Here is a 22943-nt window from a genome sequence, read left to right as displayed (position 1 = left end):
ATTGCAAATAGCTGTGGCTTGCGCGAATGACTCGAACATGCATCAAACGTTACAACCAATATCCTGGAGTGGTTAGGGGCAGAATCGGGACACCATCGACCAATACGTTCAAGGGGAGCTTCATTTCAATAGTCCAGGTGGTGCAGAGTGTGGCAATAAATTTAGCGGAGGATATTTTCATATGCATCATATAGAATATCTGTACCTTTCACATAGGACCCAACGCCAAGATCGTACAATAATCTGCGTACATTAGGTCTTTATGGCGTCTGTAGGGTGTGGAATTTCAGAACAGTTTCGGAAATATTACCCCGCCTTGAGGAACTCCCTGTTCCACTCTACGGGTTTAAGACTTCAGATGTAGTTGATTATCCAACTTTTCAAACACGGCTGCAGGGAACTCCTCTCCATGTCCTCGAAAAGCTCGGCATGGTTGACAGTATCGATGGCCTTCGATAGGTCAAGAACCACAATAACTGTTCGGTCGCACGTCCCTGTTCTAGTTCAGTCCTCGACTGATATATGTGTATGTGGCGGGCACTGCTGTTGTGGCACTGTGCGTTTTCCGGAATCCATGCTGATGTTGGTCAACTGGAAAACTGTTTCTCATCGTGAGGAGGATTAGTGCCTCTGGAATCTTTGCTACTGGCGACAGGGGGGATATTGGCCCACACAATTCGCCTCTGCTGGCATCCTTGAGGGAGGTTGGCCCACACAATTCGCCTCTGCTGGCATCCTTGTCAGTAGCGAGACCACCTTGCCATCCTTCCATGCTTCTCGTACAATATGGGTGGATAGGTGTTATATATTCAACCCCGGATTCGTGCAGTTGCAGAAAAATTACCATTCAATGTGGGGTCCAACAATTTGGATCGCTCATCGTAAATTGTTGTGGTACCTCCTCGGTTGAGACGGCTCTTTTAACGTCTAACATGCTCCTCTTCGCCATGGCACTCGAACGCTACACAATAATTTTTCTGTTAAAAATAAAACGCCTACCTCTTCGGATCTATCACTGCTACACCGTTGAAAGTAAAAGCCGTTCCATCATCCTTCCCTCCCGAATTCGAGAGTAATTAAACCATTGTCCAAAATTTACTTAACCTGTGCCAATTTTACATTGCTTCAGGTGGTCTAGACACTTTTTTCGCTTATGTTCGTTGACCTCAAGAGTAAGTTCCCTTACTCTTGGGTTTTCAGGGTTCGTACGACGAAGCTCATCACGCTCATTTGCTAGTCCCATCGGCTCTGTTACTATAGAAATTTGGTGTAATTTCGGGTATTCGACTAGCAAGTATTTAGCGACTGTAGCTGTGCCGATGTCCCGATCTCTGAAGCGATGATTGGGAAATTCTCTACACCCTCGTCAATCAGCTTTTCGATGGTTTAAAAAAAGTACGGCAGTCAGAGGTTATGAAGCCGGTGGTGTGTCAACGGAGACAATGATAGGAAGGTGGTCTGAGTCAATTATTTGTAATTATTCCATTTGTAATTTGAATTATTCCATTTGTAATTCGAATCATTTCATTTGTAATTTCAAAAAAAAAAAAATTTGAATTACAAATATAAAATTAGAATTACAAATGAAATAATACGAATTACAAATGGAATATTTCGAATTTCAAATAGAATCATTCGAAATACTTTTAGAATAATTCGAAATTCAAATGGAATAATTCGAATTACAAATGGAATAATTGGAATTCCAAATAGAAAAATTCGAATTACAAATGGAATTATTCGAATTATAAATGGAATTCTCTAATTACAAATGAAATGTTACGAATTACAACTAAAATGTGTTACATCTGAGAAAGATGTAGAGTAAAACTCAAGTGAGATACATATGTACCGGATAGACTGGTGATAAGGAAGGCTTCTTGTATGATATCCGTAAAACGTTGCAGGTTACGGTGAGCTTTGTTTCCCGGATCGCAGGGACCTTGATGTTTCCCCGACTCATAAAGTCTTGAATTTCAGTAACCTTTTGCGGAGATCGTTGGAATTTTATGCGAAATTCTTTGAACCTCTGAACTACCCGAAGATGTAGACTGATATAGTCCATTATCGAACTTGATGTAAGTTAAGAAAAAATATTACCATGTACAAAGTTTGAACCAAATCGACTGCATTCAAATTCCATTTTTTCAGCCAGTAGGAAAGATCATTACTTCTCCTCATGATAAGATGAAGCTATATAGAACTGCAACTCACTTCCAATTTGATAGTTGGGATACAACTGCAGACATGAACTTAATCTTAAATTATCAATAAAACCCAACCATTTTTTTGCTTCTCCTCATACTTTAAGCAATTTTTTTGTCCATAAATGACCTCAAACCAACTTCACAATCCATAGGAAACATAATTTACAAATAATCCAACAATTAAAAATAAAATAAAATGCTATATGAAGCTTGAAGCAAGGACAAACGAATTTTATTTTTTAACACACATACACATGTATGCAAGTACAAGTGAGGAAGTGTGTGTGTGTGTGTGTTGAAATGCCAAAAACCCCAAATTGTTTAAAAATTACCATTAAATTTACAAGCCGCAGGGTGTAAAAACGTTTTTGATGTTCAAGAAAAGATGTAAAATAAGCTTCCAATAACCAAAGAAGAAAAGCCAACAAACACAACAACAAAATTATGAAAAAGATTTGATTTCATTACATTTTCGAAAAGAAACGAAAACTAAAGGGAAGATGCGATACGATATTAAAATACATATGGAGGGACTTAAAAGCATTTAGACACACACACGCACTCACAGAGTTTTAGACACAATCAGCCAGACTTTTAACACATACAAACACACACACCGACACACGCAATTAAAACATTTTGAAAGATCTTAGGATGGCTTCAAAAAGTCCTTACTAATTCAAACAAACAAAAAAAGCCGAAGAAAATTCACACACGCATCTACATGATTCCTATGTGGCATCGGTTAGTGGGAGTAAAAGGGGATAAGAGCAGTAAAATGAAACCCTTAAGCAAACTGGGAATGAACTAAAGCAGCCAAAACAACTCAGCCACTCATCTAAAATACCAGGCACAGACACAAAATTATAGAAAACCAAACAGAATGAGACAGAGAAGAAGGCCAAATTATGGCAACACCAGAGATGAGTTGATGATAAGCTGAGGCTGAGCCGATGATGATGATGATGAAAGCAAACCGAGAAGTGGCAACAGACAATTTTTTAAATAAGGCTCTTTTGTGGGGAATATTCTTTTGCTGTGCATATGACACATTAATATAAGACTGAGGAGACAACTAGAAAGTCTTACACACAAAGAACTGTGTAGATGTGGTCGGTTACAAAGTCAGCGGGAGATAGAGAGGGAGAGTGGGAATGAGACATTAGAGAATTGCAGCTAGTCTATATTCTTTGCGCCTTCAGTTTTGTGTTTTTTTTATTTTTTTGTTCTTGGCCTATTGTGTCAGTGTTATTGTTTCAAAACATGAAAAGAGGAAATATCCGAGGAAGAAAGAAAGCAAGCCCAGCCCAGATAATGCATGCATACATAATTAATAGACCAAGAATTTGCCTTAGGATCAAATGGAGTTAAAAGGAATTTAAATGAGGTTGTTGTTTTTGTTTTTCTCATTTTCTTTGCAAATGCGTACTATTGAAATGTTTAAGGAAATGAAAGTAAGAGTAGTTGTTCAGCATCTGTATTTAGGATTAAGATGGTATCAATTTTGTGCAATTAAAAATGGCTTAAGTAGGGCGGAAATTTATTGACAAGTAAAACTGACATCAATGGAACCTCCAAGTTTGGTCATACCAACGTTTGTAAACACTCAATAATGAGTAAAAACGAATCAAACTACGTTAATCGAAACTCGAGATGAGAAAAATCACCTTAAAGCGCAGGTTATGTCACATCGATACTCTATTTTTAATTTTAACAACAACTTTTAATCAAGAAATGCCAGATGGAATATTTCTCTCAAAACAATTGTACGAGTATTTTAGATCGATGAACAGGAACCCCTTGTTATCGCCGGGTCCGAAAGGCGAGTCGAAAAGCCACTGTGGGATAATGTTTCGAATTATAACTGAAATTCTTCGAATTACATGTGAAAATGTTGTAGAAACAAGTAAAAAAGTATCAGTCGGTTTTGCCGACAGAGATATATCCTCAGCCTTTGTGGATTGAAATACTTTTTTCTACCAAAAAAACTTTCTATTTAGGGGGTTTTCAAAATTTTGGGAGTATCAACCGACAAAAGTATGGACAGGATTAAAGCTCAAAAATTTGCGGGGATATCGACAGATAGGGTTTTTTTAGCACACTAGCCTACGAAAAACATAATATCGCTGTAAACAGGGCCACTAGGAAAACCTTCGCTAAAAATGTCCAAAGGATCCTCGAGCAGACCTTAACCACACAAAAATGTTGAACATTTGTGTGGGTTGTACCACAAGGATTGGACAGATAGGGCCCAAATATTTAGAGATCCAAAATTTGGACCAAATCGGTTGCTATGTCTATGAGAAATCGCGCGTAACATTTTAGCAATATTTTCGAACTTTTGTGGGGGAGGTATCGGAAGGAGTGGATCTAATATTCGAAGAAATATTATAATATCCAAAGTGTGGACCAACGCAGTATTAGGTTCGAGCTCTCCAGCCACTCATATAGTGTCATAGGGGTTTTTACAACTTTCGGGCTGTTTTCTCAAGAAGTATGGACTTGCCCCTGAAAAAGCTGTTACTGTCGTAATTGAGTCAGCGAATGCAAGTTGCTTCAACAAAAATCAAAGTGATTCCATAGCAGGTCGTAAAGTGAATTTATCCAAAATTTTGTGTAGGAGGTACCGGATGGTGTAGACAAATATAGTCCTTATTTGAACCTTATCTATATCTGGTAGATATATTAGGATGTGTAAAGTATGGACAAATTCGGCCACTCCCTTCAAGAGTTACCGTACGAACAATTTTTGCGAACATTTTTGAACTTTTGTGGGGGAGGTTCCTGAAGTAGTGGACCGATATGGCTTATCTTCGAACTTAAACTATGTTCGAACAAAATATTACTAAGGCCAAATATTGGGCCGAATCGACAGATCCGTTCTAGAGTTATCTTGCGCTCCAACCAATACACACGGTGTTATAGGTTTTTTTTTTGTATTTTCAGGATATTTTCTCAGGAAGTATGGACTTGCCCCAGATAAAATTTGTACCATCGCATGGGGGGCGGTGAATACAAGACGTTACAACAAAAACCGAAGCGATTCGAGAGCTGGTCCTAAACTGAACTTTTCCGAAATTTTGTGTGGGAGGTACCCGAAGGGGTGGACCGATTGAGTCCATATTAAATCATCATCTAAGTTTGCAAGAAATTTCACGATGTGCAAAGTATGGACCAAATCGGTTACCCCCTTCAAGAGTAATCGTGCGCACAAATTTTCCGAACATATTCGAACTTTTGTGGGGGAGGTACCGGAAGGAGTGGACAGATATAGCCCATCTTCGAACTTAAACTAAGTTTGGACAAAATATTACGAAAGCCAAATTTTGGACCGCATCGGTTGATCCGTTCCAGAGTTATCGTGCGCACCAGCCAGCCAGCCTGACAGACGGACAGACAGACAGACGGACGGACATGGCTAAATCGACTCCAAATTGTCTGAAACACACTTCGTCCAAACATACGTGGGGTCTAAAACCATTATTTCGATGAGGCACATTTTGCCCGTATGAAAGTTTATATACCCTCGTTAGCATAAATGCTGAGGGTATAAAAATATATAGGAGATATACCCAAATCTGAACCGATTTTAATATTATTTGGCAAATTTATATCTGGCCCACATTCCGTCATACAATCCAAAATTCATCGAATTTGGACAGATATAGCATTTTTGGTGCATCAAATATGTATGTATATGTACAGGGCTAAAATGTAAAGGAAACAACTTCTAGGAGCCAACAATTTATTACAAATTATTGAGGGTTTTGATTGAACGGCGCTAGAATTACTGCGATTTTACTGTATACAAAATCTTTATAAAAAAATCAAATGTCGTTCGTTGGTAATAACATCAGTTGAGAATGGCTGGACCGATTTAGATAATTCTTTTCGTGAAATGCCATAACCCGACTTAGGCTTTTATGCAAAGAAAATTTGACTACGCCCACTTTTTCAATTTTAAATTTTTATCTTTTCTACAAAAACTATTGACTCTATTTTTCTGAAATTGTCAGGGAATGTACAGGGATGGCTCCCGGTTAAAATGGGCTAAACAATTCGTCGAATTTCGGATAAGGCGGGGTACTTCCCCTATACCCTATTTCTTTAAAAATGCTATATCTATATAAATAAAATTTAAATGTCGTGCGTTGGTAACGGCTTCAGCTGAGAACGGCTGGACCTATTTGGATAATTCTTTTTTTGAAATGTTCGTCATAGCCCAACTTAGGTTTTTATGCAAAAATTTGACCACGGCCACTTTTCCCCCACTTTTTTTAAATTTTATATCTTTTCTACAAAAACTACTGCACTGATTTCCCTGAAATTGTCATGGAATGTACAGGGATGGCCCCCAAAACAGGCTACAAATTTTATTGGAATCCAGAGGGGACGCGGTACCTCCCCTATGCGATATTTAAAAAATAACGCTATATTTACAAATATAACAAATGCATCGGTTTAAAAATTTACGAATTAATCTACAATCCAGGTACTTCTTTGGGGCCTAAAGACCCGACCACACCTGCTTTTTATACCCTACACCACTATGTGGAAAGGGTATTATAAGTTTGTTTTGATAAAAATTCATGTAACACCGCGAAATATTCGTCGGAGACCCCCAATGTGGCATACCAATCTTCATATCTCGACGAGATAAAGCGATTTTGAGATGTGTGTCCGTCCGTCCGTGTGTCCGTCTGTCTATTATAAATTGTAATCAAACTCTAGGCCGCAATTATTGACCGATCGTCACGAAATTTGGTATGAAGATCGGTTTCACATCAGAATAGATCGCTATTTTAATTGGTGATGATCGTGAAATATTTAGCGGATGAAATGGACCAAAAACAAAATTTTTATCCGATTTTGTAGGTCGCAATAATAGTCGGACTGCCTCGAAATTTTAAATATGGTAAGAGTATATGACAATTTGAGATGACGATCAGATAATATTTAGAGGGTTAAATGGACCAGAACTTTTGTGTGAAAATTGTAAAAAAATTTAATATACAGCTTATATCGTTGTTCCTGAAAGACACATTCTTCCCTCGTGAGTTATATTTAGAAGATGATCTCTTGACCTTTGCACTGATGTCTAATTCGTTGACGTACGTGATCAGATAACGGAGCTACAGCCTAATATATTCAGTTTTTTTTTTTTTTAGTGTAGTAATTAACACTCTAGAGGTCGCAACTATAGCTCAATAGTCACGAAATTTTGCACGACGTAAGAGTTTAGGTAGAAGAAAATGCCTATAACTGTGCATGATGATCTGATATTATTTAGCGGGTGACATAGACCATTACTTTTGTATGGAAAATATACAAATTTTATTTTTGGTCCATATTCCTGGAGGGCATATACCGGCAAAGCAGCCTACATATGGAATATTAACTACTGACCTTTCCCCTGATCCAAATTGAAAACATGTGTCTGCTAGATAACGGGCCTATTTCCTAATATTTAATGGGTTTTGTGTAGAGAACCACAATTTCCTCCCATACTACAAATTGTCTCTATCATGACAGAGAAATGTTCAGTTCAGTTGTCAAATTGGAGTTTTTATACAAATATTGCAACATGGGTTCGCCTTGCCACCTATTTTATACCTCAGGATTTAGGGTAAAGAGAATACAAACAAAATACGACCAAAGATGTGTCTCATCGAAATATTGGTTTTAGACCCCAAGTATGTTTGGACGAAATTCGTTTCAGACAATTTGAAGTCCGTTCATCTGCCTCTCTTAATGTCTAGCTGACTGGTGGACACGATAACTCTCGAACGGATCTACCGATTTGTTTAAGTTCGAATGTAGGCTATGTAGGTCCACACCTCCCCCAAAAAAGTTCAAAATTGTTTTCGAAAAATTGTGCGAACGATAACTGGCGAAGTGAGCAATCGATTTGCTCCAGATATTATTATTCTTTCCGGATATAGATCGGATAAGACTATATCGGTCCACACCTTAGGCTATCTCCCACACAAAATTCGGAAAGGGTAAATTTTAGAGTCCTCTCGAATCGTTTTGAATTTTTTCAGCAGATTGTACTTGCGCCGCAAATCCGCAAGATAACTCTCAAGGGGATTTTCTGATTGGTCGAAACTTTACACATAGTGTTATTTCATCCAGTCATGTGCCACGTTCGAATATGAACTATATCGATCCGTCCTTCGAGTAACCCCACACAAAATTTGGGAAAAGTGCAGTTTGAGGACCCGTATCGGATCTATTTGATTATTATTATTATTATTTTTTTTTTTTTTGTTTTTTAAAGAAGAAGGTTCTTTTCACGGTCACTATTCTGGTCCCTTTTGCGGGTAAGTCATACTTCCTGAGATAAAAGTCCAGAAGTTCCAAAAAACCCTGCCTGCTCCAACTAAAATTACAAATCTGAAAAAATAATTCTCAAAAATTTTCAAAACTCAGAAGTTAGCTTACTAAAATTGATTTGGTATAGACCCATATTACGATGCCTACTGATTCCACGTATTTTGCAGCAAACTCGTGTTACAAAATAAATATATTTTTATACGGCAGAGGCTGAGGGTATATCATCAATGAACTATTTTCGAAGCATATGTGAGGTACAAGTGCACAATTTTGGACGATAGATCTTCAATAAACTTGCAATTTTCCCAATTATCAAATATACAACACATTGCATGGTATATATATTTTTTATTTTAGGTATATTCCAAAAAGGAACCTGATATTCAAAGACAATTTAAAGATGTAGCAGGAGGGGCTAATCAATGTGAATTTTCCAATTTTCTAATATTTTTTAGAAATGCAAAATTTATATATTTTTCCACAAACATCCCAGTAAAGACAAGGGAGGCTTCTCTTATATCAATGGATTCATATTAATTTATTGATATGTGACCTAGTTTTTATCGCCGAGTCCGAACTGCCTGTCCTAAGTTGCCACTTGTAGAGACTCAGGAAATATCGCCAACATTACTAAGGAGTATTTTGCCACCGTTGACAATTTGATGGGAATCGAACCCGGACATTCAGCGTGCAAGGCGGTTGCACATAGCTAATTCCTACAGGTTGTGGTGTAGGGTATCACATGGTCGGCCCCGTCCGACTATAGCCTTTGCTTACTTGTTTTAAATATCGACGCCTCCAAACAATAGTATGCTAAGTCGACTTAGCATGTTTTCAAGTTCTTTACATTTTTATATTTAACGTCCTTTAACTTAATTTCTGTCAAATTGTGGTAATGATCGGACAATCCGAACAGAAGTTATAAACAAATATTTCCTTAGCATAGTACTGAAGGTCAAAGAAATTTCCAAACTTTTAGAGCTTGTCCTGCAAAACTCGCTTTTCAGAATTAGCAAACTATTATTTGGAGGTGTCGAACGTCCTTTAACTTAAATTGTGTCTAATTTTGGTAATGATCGGTCAATCCGAACAGAAGTTATAAACAAATATTGACTTAGCATAGTACTGAAGTTTAAAAAAAATTCCAAACTTTGAGAGCTTCTCCTGCAAAACTCACTTTTTAGACTTAGCATACTATTATTTGGAGGTGTCGATATAAAATGTGTTGAATCATTAAATAAATGTAAACAATCGCCTTGGAAGTCACTCCGAAGTGTCGGCATACGCGATAAAACGTAATCACAATGAGGCTATGGAAATTGTTTGTGTAGTTCACCAAAGATCTCTCTTGGCGTGTCTCCGGAATGCTGGCAGGAAGATGGCATGTTCAATTATTTCAGTTATTTTAAAAAAGGTACGGACGCTCTTCAATAGCAAATGCAGGCTTGCAGAATTTTAAGTGACAAAAATATGATGGTAACATACATTTTTTGAGGTTTATGACTTTTACTACTTTTTATATATTTTCTACGGGTATATGACGTTTTCGACGTTCTGTGCCACCGTATTCATAACTTTGTAAGGAGTAACATAGTTGTTTTTGCTTACATTGCTTTTTTAATGGGTTACATAATTCCTAACGGATTCGAATTTTTGCTGAATCTTCGAAAAAGTTTGGTAAATTTCTTGTAAAAAATCATGAAAAATTACTTCTTTAGTGCTCAGTAAGTGACTATAACCCTTAATGGAGTAGTGCATTAAAAGATTAATCCAGTAAGGGATGCATATCCCAGTAAATTTTATATTAGCAAAAGTAAAAAGCGTTAAGTTCGTCCGGGACGAACTTTCTATACCCTCTACTATGAAATATTTTGAACTTTAACATAATAATTAGCTTTCTTTCTGTTGCGAAAGTACCATGGTCCACAATTTGTTGCGGGGAAATTTTCTGACCACTGGGAACCCTAAATGGCAAACAAAGCCAACCAAAATGTCGATAAAAAATTGGGAATAGAGTCTATTTCAAAACATAGACCAAGTTAAAAAATAATACCAATTCTCACAAGACCCTGAAACTGCCTTTCTACTGACATGTGGATCCGAGGCATTGGTACATAGTGGAAGTAGTTCCATCTCTCATATTATCCAATATATCGGCATTGGCATATCTTAAGCATTTTGAGTGTTTGGCATACATGTAATTTGCCATACAACAAGCAAAAAAGTCTCAGTGGCAGTGATTTTACCCTCATTCTATGTGAATTGAGACTTTCATCTATGGGCAGATCGAATATCGGCTAAACAACCACTTCCCCAAAAATTGTGTATTAAGGGTGTTTTCAGAACATAGTGGACTTTTTGGACGTGTGAACTTGCCGACAAAAATGCAGAAACTTTTGGGACACTTATCTTAACGATGGTGGACATTCCGAACAAATACGGACATTTTGCTCATCAGTCAATTAAGTTGGTACTGACAGGGTTTTTAGAGCTTTTAGGCCATTATCTCAGAAAACACGGACTTGCCCCCAAAAAAATGGACGATTGTACTAGAAGCCGCTGAGACAACCTTCTGCAAAAAAATCAGAACGATCAATACATGTCCTTAAACTGCTTTTTGTAGCGTGGAAGGTACCTAAATGAGTTGACCCATATATTCCACATTTGAACTCTGTTTATGATTAAATATTGCAAGAAAGAACTGTTGGACCAAATCGAGAGTTATCGTGCGCACCATTTTGGGGAAAAATTACGGAAACCAAATTTTGGACCAAACCGGTTGATCCGCCCGAGAGTTATCGTGCACTTCCGCCAGCCAAACAAGAAGACAACCATGGCTACATCGACTCCAAATTTTCTGAAACTGATTTCGTCCATATAACGAATCATTTCAATTTGAATTATCTTATAGTTAGAAACGAATTTTCAACCTAATGACATGTCATCCAATAACACTGTGCAACATTTTTAAGGTAATCTTGTGCAAACAATTTGAGCTTAGGATTTTTTGAAAGTACAGACCCAAACGACGAAAACCCTAGCTGGGTTTTGTTGTATCCGATCCAGCTTGGATTTTATGGCCCCAACTTAACATGGTTAAATATTGACTTTTTTAAGAAATTCTGGGCTATATCTCTGAAACCTATGTGAATCTTCATCTGACCTCTCAAGCAAAATTGTAGATAAGGGCAAGAATAAAATATTTGGAGAAATAATGAACCCGAAAAGCTACATTTACTGCCTCAAATTTTATAAAATATCGAAAATGTCCATAATTTGTATAGATTTTGCACCACATCTCCAAAACCGTCAATTTTTTCTTAATGCTTTCTTTTAGAAGAATATTCGTTGGAATATAATACACAACTCCTTGAAACATGTCATAGTTGTAAAATGCCTCTATCACGTTGTTTTCAGCATATTTTTCAACGACGATTTAATAAAAATGTCAATAATGCAGTGAAATCCGAAATGCGAGAATAAACTGTTGGTGTGAACTGTGTTTGAAATACGTGTTGTAAAACATATGATGCAAAGTACAGCCGAAACAGCATGAAGTAAGCATTTTAGAGTTTCAGAGTGTTCTAAAAAATTGTTGAGAACTTTATTTTGAATATTTTTGCAAAAGGTTACTTGGTCCAATTTCCAACAGTTTAGCTGATACTGACCAGAATTTCAGCAATTATGTAAAATTTTCTATATTTTATAGATTTTGATGCCCTAGATGGAGTTTTTCTTATGTGTTTTTTTCAAAAGATAAGTTCAACTAGTTAAGGACTAAAATATTGCTAAAGACAGTAATGCCAAATTCCTAATCGTTTCTGAGATAAAGGCCAGATATATGTAAAAAACTGTAGTTATAGTCCGGTTTAGATGAGGCCATAAAATCAGAACTGGAGCTGACAGGACAAAACCCTACCAGGGTTTTTATAGCTTCAGTATGTACTTTCCAAAAATGCACACTAGAACTTGTTTCAGTGTTGCATAGTGTAACAAGAGTAATTATTGCATAGGAAACCTCTCCGCGAAAAATTGTCTCCATATAAGGCAAATTTTAAATTTGTTCTAACTGAATATGACATAATAAGGCACTCATGGTCTATAACATCTCCTAATATGGAAATTTAATATCGCTTCGATTTCTGCCGAGAACAATTTTTTTTACTTTATAGAATTTAACAACATTTTAAAAAATATCAAAAATTGTTCAATATAGATTAATTTTTTTGGCGTGGTCCAACATTAAAATGTCGAAAAATAATCAAATATTTATACCCTCAGAATTTATGCTGACGACTGTATATGAGGAAAAGTCAAAATTTTTTAGTTTCCATGAAGCCAAGGTTTGCACTATTATAATACGCGAACTATTGTAGTTTACCAGTAACTATGACTATTGCTGGATTATTTTAGATGCTTTTGTACAAAGCTCAGAAATTTAGCAAAAAAATTTAATTTACTTGGTAGTTACGACCGCGTAAAGGAAACAACATAGGTAAAAACACGGTGAAGCTAAACAGGTTTTTTACATTGCTATTCGATTTCTGATTAAACCATTCAAATGACGGACATCTGTCCAAAGTAAAAGTAGGATAATACAAAATGAAGATTACACTTCTAATGTATCACTTTCCAAAATTTCCACTGCATCCACCTTTTATGGATGCTGACATTTTGAAGCCGGATTTCAGGTGTTTTTTGTATTTTTTATGTAACTGGGACGCGCATTCGGATATTTCGAAAAACCAATTATAGGATTAAAGAACTCGCGATCGCATAATCTGATATGTATATTGAGTATGTAGCCCACACAGCAGCAGAGTAATCTACTGCCAAAGGCCAAAATTTAGTGTGATATTTTTTCTAAAAAACCTATTTTTTGGGTACAGTATTTACAATATCGTTTTGAGTGTGCTGGTACCCCGCGATATTTTAGTTTTTCGACGATCCGGATCATATGAATCACAGATCATAAAAATCCATCTACTAGAACGGCGGAAATGGCTACTGCAAAAATTGAAAAATTTGCGAAAAATGTTTTTCAAAATATCGCTGACTAATTCGCGTTTTATGTGGATCGTTTCCATTTCAATGAAGAAAGTGAATCATCACTCGCGTTTGTGCGAAAACAGCGGTTTGAAAAATTTAGTGGCGTGGGAGCTGTATCCGATTTATCCAAAAAATACTGTGTGATGCTACATCCACGGTTCTTGATGGATTTTATTGAAATATGTTTAGATCGATGTATTTTTTCACGGTTGATAGTGAAATCGGATGCGCATAAAAAGTGTATGCACTTTGTGCAAAATATAAGCGTTATACAGTTTGTTGCACACTAAACTGCAGACGATGCTACATCTTAGCGGCCAAAGTAAATCCTGGCAAATGTGTACAAATTAAAAGAGAAGAATTCGCTGTATTGGTAAACCGCATGCGCATCAAGTGATTTTGAGGATTTCGCGATTTACACGCATTTCAAAATGAACATTACCCGATATAATTTTATTTCAAGATTATACCCCATTTAAAGGAACCCAACATTTATTTGAAAGATATCCATATCTTCTGCTAGATGTTAGCGTGTTTTCGAAAAGTGATTAGAATAAAAAATGTGATTTATTGCGTGAAATTTAACTAAAATAGAAGAAAAATTCCAACCTATTTTTCTTACATTTTGTTCAACTAACCCACAAAATAAATTTTAATAAATATTTTCTCTTACAAAAATTTTATAAATTTCCTCAATATATTTTTTTGTTTTCGCTCTAATATGAAAACCAGTAAACGGATTTGTATAGTTTTGGTTTCATTTGAATCTTCGCGATGTATAGATTACGTACATATTTTTTATATATTTCTCAGAGGCATAATCAGGTTGAAATTTATTAAAACAAGTTGCAAACTACCAATTTCCGCGAAAATGCACAACTTTTTCACTAAAGTTATGGGACTTCAGTAAACATATAGTATGTAGGAAGCCCCTAATTAAGAGAGTTTCTCAATATAATGATTAGAATCTTTTAAAGATTTTTTTCTTTTTATCAGAATTGAAACCGCCATAACTTTTGCGCGCAACAACCAAAATTAGTATCACGAACAGATTTAAGAATGGCATTTTTCCCCAATCTATGTACCAAAAATCTTTCATGTAGCTTAAAAAAAAAATTTTAATTTTTTTTTTATGGAAAACTAAAAAATTTTGTCTTTTCTTCATATATACTTTCATACGGACAAAATGTGCCTCATTGAAATAATGGTTTTAGACCCCAAGTATGTTTGGACGAAATCCGTTTCAGGCAATTTGGAGTCGATTTAACAATGCCCGTCCCTCTGTCCGTCTGTCGGGCTGGCTGGCTGCTGCGCACGATAACTCTCGAACGGATAAACCGATTTAGTCCAAAATTTTCCCTTCGTTATATTGTGTCTAAACTTAGTTTAAGTTCGAAGATGGGCCATATCGGTCCACTTCTTCAGGTACTTCCACCACATAAGTTAAAATTGTTCGGTAAATTGTGCGCACTTTAACTCTTGAAGGGAGTAATCGGTTTGGTCCATTATTTGCACATCGTGAAATTTCTAGGAAACTTAGATGATGTTCTAATATGGACTTAATCGGTCCACTCCTTCGGGCACCTCCCACACAAAATTTCGCAAAAGTAAAGTTTAGGGCCTGCTATCGAATCGCTTTGTTTTTTTTCTTGTAGCAACTTTTATTCACTGCCCCCATACGACGGTACAAGTTTCATCCTGAGAAAATAGCCTAAAACGTGCAAAAACCCCTATGACACCGTGTGTAGGGGTTGCAACGCAAAATAACTCTCAAACGGATTTGCCTATTCGGTCCAAAATTTAGCCTTCGTAATATTTTGTCCAAAGTTAGTTTAAGTTCGAAGATAAGCCATGTCGGTCCACTCCTTTAGGTACCTCCCCCACAAAAGTTTAAAAATGTTCGGAAAAATTGTGCGCATTCTTTGCACATCCTAATATATTTACCAGATATAAATCCGGTTCGAATATGGACCATATTCGTCCACTGATACAGAAAATTTCGGGTAAGTTCTTTTAAAGAATCTCGAGGTGCTTTGATTTTTGTTGAAGCCAATTTTATTCTCTACCCTCATTCTTGAGAAAATGGCTCAAAAGTTCTACAAAAAACCCCAATGGCACCATGTGCAGTGGCAGAAGCGCACGATGACTTTTGAACGGATAATCGGTTTCGGTCCAGTTGTCCTTCGTATTACTTTGACCAAACGGTCCACTTCTTCAGGTATCTCCTTCACAAAAGTTCCAAACTTTTTGCTATATATGTTGAACGGATCAACCGATTTGGCCCACACTTTGAATTTCCTAATATTTTGTCCAAATTCAGTTTAACTTCAAAAAATGGGCAATATTTATGTTTAAGTGCAAGGACCACAAGGAGTAGCATCGGAATAAATTTCCAAAGGATATTCTTACGGTCTCACAGAGGGGAAATTTGTGTTAAAAGTTGATCAAAAGCCCTAGAAAGCTCATTTATAGTCCGATTGATATAAAATTTTGCACAAAGCATATCTTCTGTACAAGGATTAATCCTATAGACAATAATGAAAATCGGATCCAGACCGGAGACTGTACAAAAGCAATAAATCTTGAAAAATATAAATTTTCGCGAAAATAATCTCATTTTAATGTTCACCTAATTTCTTAGTTTTCGAAAATTTACTTTTTGTTTTTAGTAAGGCTGAGTTCAATCGACTACTGCATTGGATTGATTAATCTTACAAAGTCGAGGATGGTTATAGCAAATGTAGAAAAGTGTCTGGTTGCCGTTTATCAACATTTTTTCATAAAAAAACGATTTTCATATTTTGAGTTTTGAGCAACTTTAGGCCTATGTTTCCCCTCTGTGGGTCTATTCGAATATCCTTTGGCAATTTATTCCGATGCTACTCCTTGTGGTCCTTTTTACAGCGATACTATGATTTTCATGCGCAAGTCCATGCTTCCTAACGTAGTGGTCCAAAGCCTGTAAGTTATACGGTGACCAGCTGAAATGGAAGTGAAATGACTTACAAAATAAGATCCACGTCCAAAATTGACCATGTCGATGCATTCCTTCACGTACCTCCTCCGCAACACTTTTGAACTTTAATTAACATATACACTTTTATTGGCAAGTTCGTACGTACAAAACGGGCCAAAAAATCTAAAAATTATTTATGATTGTGTAACCGGTAGTTGATCTGCCTATACATGTACATAAGTTTCAATCCTCAAAGGCTGAGGATATATCTCTGTCGGCAAAGCCAACTGATACTTATTTACTTGTTTGTATTAAAATGTATATTTTAAATACTATTTGTACATTTTTCCCATACTTTCTTCTGCTACAAAAAAATTAAGCAGATTTGGAACGTACAAACCATTAGCTTCAATCTAGTATAAATTTTGCAGATGTGGCAGTAACTAAAACTACACATTTTGTAGTGTAATAAATATATGGTCATGGCACCTTCAATGGCTGCAAAAACTTAACCAGTTCTGAAATCTACAGACTTTTCGCTTCAATGTACTATATATTTTGCGAATAGCAAGGAAAGCAACTAAAACATTGAGAAAATTCATTCATCAAAGAAAATTAATTTTTTTGCAAATTTTGCCTTCGCCCTCATTTTTAATATTAATTTTGAATTAATTTCTCGTTGAAATCGAGCTTAATGATCAATGATGCAAGTGAAAAAGGAAAGCCGACGACTCGAATCCGCACAACCACCACTATGTGACATGCATGTTTCGCCTTTGGCGGAGGCTCTTCAGACATATTGGCTGTGGAGCGGCTTCGCTGTCATCGAACTTTTCTTCTTTTAAATGCATTTTTTGTTTTTTACAACAACAATGGGTATTTGGCCGATGGGTATTTGCATTTTAAGATTTTTGTCGTTGTACGAATCCACAGTACACTGGAGCAGTCGCATATTTGGAATATACATCGTAAAAATTATTGGAATGGAAATTGGTCGGTCGGTTTATCCAATAAGTCGTTTGTGCAGACAATTATGGGATTGCCACAATATGAACATTCTCTATTCTAAAAAGATTCAGTATTGATCGCAATATGTAGTATAAAGCTTTGAAATTAGCTTGCTCGTGGAAATAATTCCAATGTAATTCCAAGGATTTTAAGCCAAAATTTCAAAAATTAAACTACAATTTTTAATTTTGGATAGTTTCCATTCCATATGGCATAAATCCTGATAGCGGTACCACAAAAAATCAAATCTCAAATTCAGAAATTTCAAAAAAAAATCTATTCAAAATTGTATGTTTTCTTTGCTACTTTTCGGAATAATATTGCTTCAATGCAATCATTGCATTTATTCTCGGTTTGGTTCTATCATTTGTATTCATTATTACTAGGCCACGTTGTGGCCCACCAGACAATTATAATCGATAACATCACAGTGGTATGATGAAATAGATTATTGGCAGACAAATTGTCTGCGATATTTATGGTGTCTTTATTGTTGTTCTTGTTGTTTTTGAGGCTCTAGAACAATTATGAATCATTAGATGATGCAAGAAAATACAAAACGCAACTATACAAACATACAAACCCACATACTAAACAGTAAAACTTAGTTTAAAGTTTTGAAAAAAAAGAAAAACTGTGGAGTTTTAGTTTCACCACGGTTTTCCGTACCCTGCCTAAAATACATACATACATACATACTTAAAAATGAAATAAAACAACAACAACATCAATATTTTTGTAATTCAGACAACTGTTCTTGCCAGTCTTTCATTCTTCAGCCACCACAAAAATACTCGAAGAGTAAGAAGAAGAAGAAAACACAAGTCAAGCTAAAGGACAGCTGAAATGAAAAACGGCAATAAAAAAGGGAAAAACCGAGACCCACAACAACACTAAATGAAAAGCGACCGAAAAAAGGACGACAAGCAGATAGTGGTGGTGGTGGTGGTGAAAATCTCAAAAACACGCACACAGTTACACACTTTGTTGGTTTTTCTCTTCTCCCCACAAAGCGAAATACTAAATAGAAAGAAAATAAGTCTAATCAGAGAAAAAAAACACACACATTTTCTTTTAGCATGAAATGAGTCACAAAAACCCCTTTTGACCATTGTTGGCCCTCTATTTAACACTTACCTGTACCTGTGATGTCGCCGTTACGGCCATTAAGACCAATAGACCCCACGTCAATATCCTCGACATTTTTAGATCCAAATAGGTTAGGTTGATGGTTGTCGTTATGTTGTAAATATTGGAAATTCTCCTCAAGAAGAATATCTGTGCGTTAGGTTAGCAGGGAAAATTCGATTTTTTTCTTTCTTTCTATTCGGTTTTCACAATTTTCTCTCTAGAAGAAAATATGACGTAAATGTTCTGTTCTCACTTGGTATTTTTTGCGTTTTTCACGGAGATATTTTTCTTTGGTTTCTTGGCGTTAACACTGAATTATTCCGCACAAAATAGAAGGAGGTCGTTTTGTTTTTTACAATTGGGGTTTCTTTAAAATTTCTTTCTTTTTTCGGCTGTGACACTCCCCGTTAAATTATAGAAAATACCACGGACAAAAAATGGAAACAACTTCACTTTACTTTCATCCAAGGAGCACAAAAAATGAACGACGACTGACGCCTGCTCCCCTCAAAATTCGTTGAGGTGATGATGGCACAGGCGGCAATAGTGGTGGTAGTGGTGGTGGTTATTACCGAGGAGTTTAGGGTGTCCTACACTTTTCCCCAGTGGAAAACGAAGGGATAATATTCTGCAAGTTATTCGCACAATTCTATTTGGGATATTTTTTCCAATTTTCTTTCACTTTTTCGTTTGGTATTTCAATTTTGTTAGATTTTTTCCTTTTTGCCTTTCAATTTTGATGTGACAAAAAATTTAGGTTCACAAAATCTCACACAAAGAAACACACAAAATATAGATTTTTTTACTTTAAAGTAGATTTTTTTCTTAGCTTGAAGTCAAGTCAGCTCAACTCTCTCGGTGTGTATGCGCCTAGATGCGTCTACAAAATCCGATTGGTGTATGGAAAAATTTTGCACTCATCATTAACCTTTACGAGCCTTTCAGCAGTAGCCGCTGCGGCAGCAAAAACGACAAGTGGAGCAGAGAGAGCAGAGAGTGACAGAGAAGGCTAAATAATCTACTACAAGAGTCTAATGAGACGTTCGAAAACCAATATTGAGTTCGAAAAACAACGGATATGGCATAATTTAGGGGTTGAAGGACATTACGGTAATGTGCAACTGTGTGCCAATGTTGCCACACATTTCGTTGTGGTTATCAGTTAGGGGTTGGTGTTGAAAGAAATGGCCAAAAAGTGAAGTGGTATCCTTTAGATCTAATTGGAATATTTTGGTGACAAATTCCATTAAGATACTTCTATAACATCCCCCATAGGATGATGGATATATTAGCTCTGTTCCTTTACGTTCAAGAATTGTACTTTATGATATAATCGTAGGTTTTAAAATGTTTGATATATAGAAGTTCAAATTGGGACAATTCACTGACGGTATCGTCTCCTTATAAAACAATGTCATGCCTGCAATTTCCCAACTTAAACTTATATAACTCAAAAATGGTAAAACCTAGGAAAAATTGCCTAAGCCAATCTTGTATAGAATTTTCACAGCTATAAGATTTTCTCTAGTCCCATTTCGATAAGACTAGCCGTTTTCAGGCAAATCGTGAAAACCTAACAAAAAACCTAAAAATGTGACCTGAACCACTAGAGAATTTTCACAGCTACAACATTTTCGTTAGCCCCGTTTCCATAGGACTTGCGGTTTCCAAGCAAAATCGCGAAAACCTAAAATAAACCTAACTGTGAACTTTGACGGCGATTTATTTAAAAACCTCTCCAGCGATGTTTTCTTGTTTTTGGATTTTTCTCGTCTATAAACATTGCTGTTTCAGAATCCGCAAAAATTTGGTGGATGCGCTTTTTATTTAAGTTCGTTAAGGCGCAACATTGTTTTAAAAGTAAGCGATACAGTATAGTGCATTGTCCCAATTTGAATTTCTATATCTCAAAAATGGTAAAACGAACGAAAACTTCATAAAGGACAATCTTGTAGACAATTTCCACTGCTACAACATTTTCTTTAGTTCCATTTAGATAGGGCAAAATCGTGAAAACCGAAAAAAAAACCAAAAATGTGAACTTTAGTCGCGATTTACTTCAAAAGCGCTCCGGCGATTATTTAGTTTTTTTTTTTCTCATTTATGAACATTGTAGTTTCAGAATACGCAAAAACTTCCCAGGTGTAAGCTCCTTTCATTTAAAGTTGGTTCAAGAGCACCGTGTGACCTATACCGATCAACACGACAAATGTCAGGTGGAACGTTGTATACCCCCAATGAAGACTAAATAACAAACTACAGCCGATTTGGGATATTGAGACACAGCCTTCAAAACATCGAAAATCAACACGTCGACCTGTGCCGACAAATTTCATGTGAAAAGTGTTATACTTCTAACGAAGACTAAATGAAGGCGTGGACCGACAAATGTCCGGTGTAAAGTCGTATACCTCCAACGTAGACTAAATACCAAATTTCAGCCATTTCGGTGTGATATATTTTTAAGTTTTAATACCGTTGTGAAACATTTGATATTTTACAAAAAATACAAAAATACATTTTTTAAAAGTTGTTTTGTCGTTTTATTTAAGACATTATCTTAAACATCTTAAAAACTGCGTCAATTTTCGATTTTGAAAATTAATTAGCAATTATTGTACCAGCTGAATAATAGTCTAACTAAATTGATGATCAAATAAATGCAGCTCGGGAATTATATGACTATGCATCCGAGTCGCATAATCTACCAAATATTAAACGGATATTTTTCAGAACATGGTTATATAACCTATCGCGGGCATAAAAAACTTAATTCAGTAATACCAGTAATTAAAATCGAAAAAAATAGTTTTTAAGATGTTTAAGATAAATTCCTAAATATAACAACAAAACAAATACAAATTTTTTTTTGTCTTTTTTGGGTAAAAAGTAACAAATTTGTCGCACTGGTACTTACTTACTTAGCTGGCCCATTACAGAACATTTGTTCCATAGACCGAACTAAGAAAAGATCTCCAATTCTCTCTGTTTCGTGCTTCGCTTTTTGGAATACCTTGTCATCTCATCATCCACTTGTTTGCGCCATCTATTCTTTGGCCTGCCAATTCTGCGTGCACCGCCATGTGGCTCGAATTTATATACGCCTTTTTAGCGGGTTCATCATCGCTCATTCTTATTATATGGCCTAGCCAACGCAATCGCTGCATATCGATACGTTTAACTATATTGATGTCCTTGTATAGCAGATACAGCTCGTGGTTCATACAACGTCGATATTCACCGTCAACGCAGATCGGTCCGTAGATCTTTCGAAGAATTTTTCTCTCAAACACGCCAACCACTGCCTTATCTGCTTGCGCAAGTACCCAGGCTTCGGAACCATACATCAGCACGGGTAGTATCAGTGTTTTGTAAAGCGTTATTTTTGTTTGACGAGTTGTGGCTTTGTTTTTAAAGTGCTTACTTAAGCCAAAGTAGCATCTGTTGGCCAATACAATTCTTCTTTTTATTTCAGAACTGATGTCGTTTGTTGTGTTTATGGCGGTGCCGAGGTATACGAAGTCTTTTACTACCTCAAAATTATAGGAACCAACTTCAACAGTTGGTCCGATCTCTATGGACGCATTGTGCGTCGACACCATCAGCTTGGTCTTCTCGCCATTTACCGCCAGACCCACTTTAGCAGTGGTAGGTATCGATCTGCATCTCTTGGGTCTTCTCCAGGATTTGGCGCAGGGTAAATATCTGGTCAATGGTGGTCTAAAGCCGCATTGGTATGGTCCAATTATTTCGTTGACCATGGGCTTTAGTCGTTCGCACAATATCCCTGACACTATCTTGCATGCGATTGGGAGAAGACTTATGCCCCTGTAGTTGGAGCATAAAGTCTTATCTCCTTTCGTATGGACGGGACACACTCCCGCTTTTCAATTTCTCTCATTTTCTTGCGGAAAAGACGTTTCTCTTCTCTCCTTTTCTCCCAATATCTCTCTCGTGCGCTACGCGTTGCTACTGATTGTAAAGTAGCTCTATATGCCGCATTTTTCTCTTCGGTAGCAGCACGACACTCCTGGTCATACCATGAATTCCTTTGTGGAGGTCTCTGAAATCCAAGTATGGATTTTGCGGCTGTTTACATGGAGTGGCAATATTTTGCCATTGTGTTGTTATGTTATCGGGACAAGGAGTGTTCTCATTAAGCAATTGGGCTAGTTGAGTGGAATATGCTGTGGCTATCTGTTGTGTTTGCAGCCTATCGATGTCCAACTTCTGCGTTGTGTCTGTTCGTGCTTTAT

The 22943-nt window shown here is 36.5% G+C and overlaps 1 protein-coding gene across 12 annotated transcripts in view; it reads right to left on the bottom strand.

Moving 5' to 3' along the window:
* The window catches only part of Appl (amyloid-beta-like protein), a 452148-nt gene extending 432512 nt beyond the window's left edge, over positions 1–19636 (bottom strand). For 4 of the 12 annotated variants that reach the window (XM_073974891.1, XM_073974906.1, XM_073974882.1 and 1 more), the window contains exon 1: positions 18694–19606. In XM_073974891.1, coding sequence (XP_073830992.1) covers positions 18694–18759 — 66 coding nt within the window. In that variant the 5' untranslated portion in view covers positions 18760–19606. Of the gene's footprint in view, positions 1–18693 lie in introns of all 12 variants that reach the window. The other 8 variants (XM_073974896.1, XM_073974895.1, XM_073974910.1 and 5 more) reach the window with 5 other exon arrangements.
* Between the last annotated feature and the right edge of the window lie 3307 nt (positions 19637–22943).

This window comes from Musca autumnalis, unplaced genomic scaffold (genome assembly GCF_047663935.1).
Source record: "Musca autumnalis isolate F117 unplaced genomic scaffold, ASM4766393v1 scaffold_3, whole genome shotgun sequence".
Lineage (NCBI taxonomy): Eukaryota > Metazoa > Arthropoda > Insecta > Diptera > Muscidae > Musca > Musca autumnalis.
The sequence above is the reverse complement of the archived record's forward strand: the minus strand, read 5'-3'. Positions and strand labels throughout refer to the sequence as shown.